This window comes from Priapulus caudatus, unplaced genomic scaffold, assembly GCF_000485595.1.
Source record: "Priapulus caudatus unplaced genomic scaffold, Priapulus_caudatus-5.0.1 Scaffold81, whole genome shotgun sequence".
NCBI lineage: Eukaryota > Metazoa > Priapulida > Priapulimorpha > Priapulimorphida > Priapulidae > Priapulus > Priapulus caudatus.
Genome location: NW_014577142.1, coordinates 536,886 through 545,746, shown reverse-complemented (window position 1 = coordinate 545,746; position 8,861 = coordinate 536,886). Strand labels below are relative to the sequence as shown.

The window sequence follows — 8,861 nt, the reverse complement described above, 5'->3', positions numbered from 1 at the left end:
AGGAGGGAATGTTCCCCCATTCTTTTACACCTCTGGACCTTTGACCTTTGACCCCTAGCTTCGACATCCCAACTCGTTTTCGGATTACCCCCCCCCCCCCGTTCCCCCTTCTTTTACACCTCTTGACCTTTGACCTTTGACCCCCCAGCTTCAACATCCCAACTCGTTTTCGGATTACCCCCCCACGTCCCGACTTTCGAATCCGTACGTCGAGCCGTTTAGATTTGTGCCCAACTGTTGACGGACGGACGCACGGACGCACGGACGGACGGACGGACGCATGCGATTCTACAAGCTGCATCTGACTATGTCAGATGAGCTAAAAAGGCCGACCGGTCACCATGGCTACACCACTTGACGGAATGGCACAATTACACGACAAGACCAATCTCACTTTTAATGCCATCTAGACGTCCACGAGATATCTACTTGCGTTCATAATGCAAACTATAGTGAACTCTAGTTCTGAATTTTACCACAACAAAATTCAAAAGAAATAAATGAATTTTCCAAAGACGAAATAGTGAACAATTGGCGGAAGGCTACTGTTGTATTCCACCTATACATGCGTATCAGGAGTAAATAATCTCTTTGAGATCATATATTCCTGACGTATATATTGTGCTCAGGTTGTAATCAGTGACCTCTGGGGCTGGGACCCCTGATCCAAACTGCATGTTAGTATATAGAGATAGTATATAGAGTGGGGCTGGGTCAGAGAGGTTCAGGTCGATAGACATCGGAAACAGAGAGAAAACAGCTAATCCGTAACATATGTATAATCACAGCATGTATTACACAAGGGCACGTGCAGTGCACTACTGGCACAAGCTTAATCAAGCCCCGGGGGAGGGGGGGTCACTCCCATACTAAAGTGGTACGCATGCTCGTCAGAGGAAATGTCAAAAAAGGGTCCGATTTTGACCCTGTAGCGTCTACACCGTCTTTAGAAAAAGGAGTGCCTTTTCAGGTTGCCCGGTTTTTGTCATTCGATTCATCCATTTATTTCCGTGTTTACGTTCTCAAAAGGATTCTCCCCGGGTTTTCTAGTCTCAACGTCAGATTCTGATGGGCGTTAAAGTAGAATATGCGCAGTATACGTGCTATGCCATTTAGGGGATCCATTTTAGTGTCTTACGCCATTTAGGGGTAAGATTTACATTATCTTACGCCAATAATGGGTGAAATTTGCTACCGCTGAATACACCATTTAGAGTCCATTTTGAGATGCTTTGACGAGCATGCATACCACTTTAGTTTGGGAGTGACCCCCCTGGGAATCAAGCATTCAGGCATTACAATTTTATATATTTGAAATTCATTATTTTATACAATATACAATCACAAAGATAAACAATATCATTCATTAGATTTATGTTTGCTATACAAATAACTTTACATAGATGTTAATTTTTATTGCTTTCCATACATTTTTTTTGAAAAATTGTGAATACATTTATAAATTTTGCAAATATTCAATATTCAGCAACCAATTTAAAATGACAAAATATAAACATAACAAACATAAGAATTAATCTACCAACCAACGAACATGTGGATCTATAACAAGTGACTGTGCAATCAGAGCTTTGAGAAATTTGGTGGATCTTTTGCTTTTGACATGAGTGCAACTACTGCCTTCATGATGTCTTCTGTTTGCAGCATGGACATGTTCCACGTTGCCTAGAAATATATGAGTAAACACATTACTATGAGTAATAGTGGGCTGCACCGATAAAGTGATGTAAAGAATCTACAATAGTGGAGACGGATAAATGTAGAAACACATCCTCGAGTTCTAGTTAAAGCTCAATATGTCTATCTAATCTGTACTGCTATAACCGACACCTTGTGTCATTTATAAGTATATAACCCTACCGCCAGAACACGTTAGGCTGTCCATAAACAGCACAAAGTGGCAGTTGTTCTAATAATCTAAAATTTTAATACACAATATATTTGATAGATGGCACCACTGGGCAGCTATGTATGTGGTCTCCCAACAGTTCAAAATCCCCGCATATGCCTACCTGGCTGTGCACGACTCGGCTCGCCCTTTAAATATTTAACTCCTAGTTATGTCATTAGCACGCGCTACCCCAGAATTCATTGCATCCCACCCCAGCACACAAATCAGAAACAATAGCTGTTGTTGTAGACGTCACAGCTAGCATTAATTAGTTGGCGGTGAATGGGAGATTGAAACAGATCAGTTGCTTTGTCAATTTATTTATAACAAAACAACTTTTTTCAAGTTTGTTGATGATAATCAACCACAGATAAGTCACAGTGAGTACTAAAAGTAGCAATTTACTAGTGCATACTATGAACAACTCGTATGGCTAAACGTTTATAGGTCCCACCCAACCCTTTGCTCTTTTCTAAGAAATGTTAAAAAAAGAAATTTTTTCATATAAATTTACAATTTTTGCTGTCATGCAATTAGCGATGAAGTTTTTGTGATTATTTTCCCGGTGTGTGTAGAGGGACGGCCATCAATCTTTTGCGAATGTGCTAAATTAATGCAGGGTGCTAAACTATAGGATTGGGCCATTGTCCTTTACAGAGTAACTGTTCATAACCTTGAGTCTATCCTTCACAATGCCGATTAGATGGTCATACTGTGGCTTTAAAGTTATGCTTAGTCGCAAAACAACAAACACCATAACCAAAATATGCATAGCTCAGATTCGTTTGGTCTGTGATTTGGTGTTTGGGCTGCTCATTAGTGTTTTATTTATTTTGGCTTGATATTAAAACAATAACCTAAAGAAACTGCAATGCAGATTAAAATTTAGCTGGAGTTTTTGTTTGTTTTTATAATCACATAAAATTCAACACTATTGCAAACTTTGTAGATGCATCTGAATTTTACTGGACTATGACTGAAAGTCTAAAAACTCACCATTTGATCCAAAGATTCGGGTACAGAATGATCCCTGGAATAAATCAATGCCACTTTGCTACTTTGTACAGCCACAGGACTCTTTGATGCTATCAATACGGCCAGGTCTAATGCACTCTGTAACATCACTTCTTTGTCTGCAGTAAAACAAAGTACATGTATTTGCATTCATAGTCCTTTCCTCACTACAACTTTTTACACACACTGCTATAATATTACGGTTGAATACATAAAAAAAAAAATGTGAACAAGACTTGAGCTACTACTGTGATTTACAGAAATGTGTACAATGTGTAAAGTGACAATAATGCAAATTTTTATAAGGAATGCAATTACAGGAAGTCAATTAATATACTAAACATACCCTGAAAGACTCTGTTAACAAGACCACACTCTTTTGCTTCATCAGCATAGAGCCTGCGTCCAGTGTACACCAGCTCACGCACCAAGCTGTCATTCCCAATGATTTTCGGGATTCTTTGCAGTGTGCCCACATCTGCTGCCAAGCCTATGTCGACTTCCTGTATGGTTTGAAGCGTTGGAAAGAATACTGGATCTATGAGCCGTTACGAGATAATGAAATCAACTGTACTGACAGTGGCATTGTGTGATGAGTCTGTAACAACTGTATCCATTCGATTTAAAACCTGTCTAGCACTGTTATCAAGGTGAATACCTTGATCTCGAACCACGCATCCTGAGTGCAATATCTGATGTCGCAAGCTGTTACCATGTCAACACCGCCTCCTATGCAGGCGCTGTGAATGGCTGCCAATACAGGTTTTTTGCACTGTAATAAATGCAAGAGTCATACATGTACCAAAGAGTGGAACCATCAAAATTTGATATTTCCAAATTATTAACAGTAACAAGATAAAATTGTTTACAAGTGGGTAAACCTCAACAAGGGATAACCTATTACTATTTTTTATTCACTTTCAATCTCGATCTTTTCTTCATTTAGAAACAAAGGCAAATAAACCAGTTTAGTCATACATCCTGTAACTATTGCATTGGTCTGAGGATTTTGTAAACTATTTAGCCATTTAGATATTGCACTCCATATTTCTAACAAAACGTGCATGTATGAAGTAAGACAAGGATTTATCTGGACTGCAGATAAATCCTAGCAATGACAGCACCATGTACCAGACTTTATGTCAACTAAGGCAAACATAGTAAGGGCTTTCCTAGGTGGTATTCTACCGTACATCCAATAATCAAGCTATCGTAAGTGTTTACCTTTTCAATTACGGTGAAGCTCTCCTGATAACCCCTGATCAGTTCTCGCAAGAAAAAGGCTCTTCTAGCAATATCCTTATCTTCAGCAGCTTGAAAGACCTCTTGAGCATCTGTGAGGTCCAAACCTACATAAAGTCAGACAAAAATCTAAACTTTTTGCTTGTATTGCAGTGACGCAAGACATAAAGATTCAGGGAGGAGTCATGAGCATTGTCACATTTGATCGTAACAATATTTGCAAACCTGGCAGCTTTCCTAATGAAATACTGTACTAAAATACTCAACAATACGAAATAGCTAGCAATCTTATGAAGTAGGTTGTTTTTGGACATTACTAATCAGGAGCCTAATCAGGAGCTGAAAAATTAATTAATTAAATTGTTTACCTGAAGTAAACGTTTGACCAGCAGCACATAGTACTACTGCACGGCAGTCTTGATCACCATCAATCTGAGTGAAGCACTCAACCATCTCTCTAAAACAATAATTGCAATTGATAAGTTTCTTACACATGAATTCTCACAAGAATTTTGTATGACCTTTAATAGATGAACGTTTACTTTTACATTTATTGCAAGCCTTTAATGAAGTGCACGTTTTCTGTAGTTATACAACCCATTGCAATGACAATTGCGCCACCAATAATTATACCAATAATTATATAATAATAATAATATATTAGCACACCACAGCGAAAGGCCTCATCTCGTTATACCTAGAATGGTATAGATCTGCTGATTACATGTGCTGGCTGCTACTAATGGCCACTGCTACTTCTAAATATCTTCTAGGACTGCCCCCAGAAGAAATACTGCAATCCTATATATTATGTTCTACTATCAATACTACTGGCCTAGAATATTACAATATACACGTGTGTGCGTGAATGTGTGTCCACTCGTGTATATATATGTATATTTATATCAGGGTTCTCCCCAGGCCTATAACACATGCCACGGTTGACATGCATTTAAAGCTGAAGCAAACTTGCGACATCCCATAAATACTCCGACATACCTTAATTGCCAAACTGACATGCCTTAACTTCCAGCCGTGTTTACTTTTGACAATTTCAACAGACATGCTGTGTTTTAACAGCTTGATGTATACGTCTTCGAACTGATATCAGGGCCGCTGAGTATAAATGTGTCTGCTTACAACATGCATAATTGAGTCCAATTAGCAATCGGGGATGAATTTGCTCGACATGCCTTCTGAAAATTCCTAAGGAGAACCCTGGATATATATATATATATATATATGTGTGTGTGTGACGGCACGTGTATGTGTATGTGTATAATCTACTCACTTCCAGAATATCCTGTTCATAGCATTACGTTTCTCAGGTCTGTTCAGCATCACCTGCAGCACATTGTCTGATGGTTGCGAAACCTCTAATGTCTCGTACTTATACTGCGAGGATATGCCTGAAGACATGGTTCTCATGCTTAGTCTCAAAGCTGCCTTTGTTTGCCTACCACCATCTGTATACGAGACAACAGTTTCACAAAACAATTTAAAACAATTTAATGATAACAAAAATTATTAACTATTTGGCCAACCATTCAGGGTTTTAAGTTTGCCAGATAGTCGATAGCACATTGGTAAATAATGTAACAAGCTCTATTTATAAATTACACTTCAAAGCAATAGTCTGAAAGTTGTTAAATTGGTGCCTCATGCATTAACTATAGCTTTGCAAACTGCTGCGAATAAAAGTAAATGTAGCTATTAAATGTTGTGGTAAGTTTAAGCAAAGATGAGCTTTCTACACTTCTTTTTGTACAACCCGGCCTACTCTTGTATTGGATAACATTATTGTGTCTAGGCTGCATCTCATTCGGCAACCTATACAACTGCCTTGTCTTCTCAACGACCCCTGATCCCGGTGCGAAATATACCTTTTTTTAGGCATTTTTAGGAATTAGAGTATAATTAACCCTGCAGGGGTAGTATACGAGCAGCTGCCTCTGAACTGCATGGTTTCGATATTGTGTTGACGGGCTATAGGCATGACTAAATGGTTGCATGTAACTATGCTGTAAGTATAATTACTGATATACCCCAAATTAATAAATCGCTGTTCTTGGTGCAGGGCCAGATTTAACCATAAGCTAAACAAGCTACAGCTTAGCGTCTCACAGTCTGAAGGGGCGGCCGCTCACAAATTCTCATATTTTTCATTTGTTACAGTTTTATTGTAATAATAGGTAATGGAATAATGCAACCCTTCCCCCAACCCCGCGCGGATTTGTTATGCATCCTGGCAGCATTCTTGCTAAGTTCAGTTGGTACACAGCCTTATAATTTATTCTCTGTTAAAAAATTGCCAAATATGACCCCTACAGCTTCCCACAGGCATATAGCTTAGAAGTTACGGACTTTACCATGTCTACATCCGGCGACCAAGCGTGGTACATCACTATATCAGTATATGATATATCTCTATTTTATATAATCTAATTATAAGAATATACACTAGAGTATGGCACCACTCCACTGCCACTTCCAGTGACAGTGTCACTGCCAGTGCGGCAATGCCGCTGAGAGGGTCTATGTCCCCCAGGGTACTGCCGGAACGTACCCTGGTACTATCTAATATGCCGGACCGTACCTCGCCTACTCCACTAACGTAACGAGTCTATAGGGAGTCGCCTACGCCTACTCCCTAACCCTAACCATATCAAATAGTTACCAGGGTACGTTACGGTATACCGGACCGTACCCAGGGTACGTTCCGGCAGTACCCTGGGGGGCCTAGACCCTATAGGCGCGTTCACACGGACGTTTTTGGCCCGAGCCTAATTAGGCCCGCGCCAGATTTGGCTCGCATGCACGTTTTCAAGATTGATAATTGAACTAGGAACGGAAGTAAACACTCTGAATCGTACACAACGCCATCTCGCGACATACTGCCAAAGGCAAAGTATCTGTGAGATATTTGTGCAATAAAATTTATTTGAATTTGAATTTGACAGACAGTATTCACTTGCGTAAGTGTGAACGCTCCGACTCAAACCGGCCCGAGCCAAATTTAGCCCATTTAGCTCGAGCCAAACCATGACCGTGTGAACGCGGCTTATGTCTATGACTATGAGTATGAGCGCCAGTGCCAGAGCCGAGGGCAGTAACTCAGCGGTGCCTAGTCTGAAGACTGTAGTCAGTGGTTTCGCGCATCTAAGAATAAGCACTGGAAATCAAATAAACAAACCTAACAAACTTTTAATAACTCTTGAGCAGACAAACATTTCAATCTATATCATATATGTAACACAAGTGTACTAATTAGTAATTAAATTACTGTAAAAGTGTAAACAGTAAAGCTGGCACAACAACAATCTCGATCCAAGCGCCGCCGCCGCGAAAATATAGACGGGCCCTTCCCTCTCTTTATGTGCGGAAAACAGGTTATTTCCACGAAGTGAAGATGCGGGGTTTCGTGAGAAGTTTCCTATCTAGCCATTGACCACAGCGCCGCGTGTAAACAAGGGCGCATGTTTCAGTTGTTGATAAGTAAGTGATACAAACACTGATCTCTATAATAATATTATAGATATTATTATAGAGATCAGTGGATACAAAAGTACGTAGTAATATTAGCAATCGTTATAACCGGTCCAGTGTTTCATTCAGTGATGAATAAGTACGAGAACGGGGTTACAGTTTTGTCTCTGACTTATACGCGTTGTAGTTAACGATGAAGGCCTGGTACATGCTGGTTATAAAAAAATTTCTTACGCACTATTCTCCGGGATGGGGGGGGGGCGGCAGTTAATGAACGCGGGCTATAGCACTAGAGCTATGCACAGCCACACTGTCACAGGCACTTGGAGCGTTTCAATAAAATGTAATGCTAAATAAATAGGAAATCTATTTACTACCAAAGTCTTAATGTTTCTATACTCTCTTTCACCTAGTATTACTATTAGTATTAGTTTTATTGCCGACAATTTCCTGTAAATGCCGTCCAAATGCTCAATCTCGTCTGTAGTGTAAACACACGCCGGCGCCATTGCTGCTCACGCTGCACACTGACACTTAAATATATAGTTACTAATACTATAAATAGTAATAGTAATACTATATATTCAGGCGCGGATTTAGGCCGGTTTGCACCGGTTTCCAGAAACCGGACACAGGCCTCAAAATTCACCAGAATGCACCAAATATAGCCTAATTTTAAAAAAAAACTGGGGGGTCATACCCCCAGACCCCCTAGCTGCAGAAGAACATATGGAAACTGGTCACCCAAACCCTCTGGATCCGCCCCTGATATTTAAGTGTCAGTGTGCAGCGTGAGCAGCAATGGCGGCGGTGTGTGTTTACAGGTGAGCATTTGGACTGCATTTACAGGAAATTGTCGGCAATAATAGGTGAAAGAGAGTATAGAAACATTAAGACTTTGGTAGTAAATAGATTTCCTATTTATTTAGCATTATATTTTATTGAAACGCTCCAAGTGCCTGTGGGTAGGGGGTAGCCACAAGTTCCCTTCTCGCTTAACACTACGTTGGCCCTCCTATGACGTGTAACAGTCGAAGAGCCTGCATGGTCAGTTTAGGTAGGGGGTAGCTCTAGTCCTGCGGCAACTGTACGCAGGCTATAGTACTAGAGGCTAGAGCTAGGTAGGGGGTGCCTCGGGGACCTTGAACACCTGGGGCCCGTTGTCAAAAACAAAATTAGTCTTAACATTAGTCTTAACACTTACATTCTC

At 40.2% G+C, this 8,861-nt stretch overlaps 3 protein-coding genes across 4 annotated transcripts in view; 1 reads left to right on the top strand and 2 right to left on the bottom strand.

Annotated features, from left to right (window-relative positions):
- The window catches only part of LOC106804622 (heterogeneous nuclear ribonucleoprotein U-like protein 1), a 38,418-nt gene extending 33,501 nt beyond the window's left edge, over window positions 1-4,917 (bottom strand). For both annotated transcript variants that reach the window (XM_014805887.1, XM_014805888.1), the window contains exon 1: window positions 4,906-4,917. The gene's annotated coding sequence lies outside the window, so the exon portion shown is untranslated. The remainder of the gene's footprint in view (window positions 1-4,905) is intronic.
- On the bottom strand, window positions 355-7,503 carry LOC106804624 (delta(3,5)-Delta(2,4)-dienoyl-CoA isomerase, mitochondrial-like). Its single transcript, XM_014805890.1, has 8 exons — window positions 7,359-7,503; window positions 5,457-5,631; window positions 4,534-4,622; window positions 4,148-4,272; window positions 3,582-3,695; window positions 3,270-3,426; window positions 2,906-3,042; window positions 355-1,683 (listed from the first exon to the last, which is right to left on the bottom strand). The coding sequence occupies exons 1-8, from the start codon at window positions 7,393-7,395 to the stop codon at window positions 1,582-1,584; spliced, it is 936 nt and encodes a 311-aa protein (XP_014661376.1). The 5' UTR covers window positions 7,396-7,503; the 3' UTR covers window positions 355-1,581.
- Window positions 7,504-7,705: 202 nt separating this feature from the next.
- LOC106804623 (retinol dehydrogenase 14-like) overlaps window positions 7,706-8,861 on the top strand; it is a 13,624-nt gene continuing 12,468 nt past the window's right edge. Inside the window, exon 1 of the mRNA XM_014805889.1 lies at window positions 7,706-7,730. Within this exon, the coding sequence (XP_014661375.1) occupies window position 7,730 (1 nt within the window). The 5' untranslated portion in view covers window positions 7,706-7,729. The remainder of the gene's footprint in view (window positions 7,731-8,861) is intronic.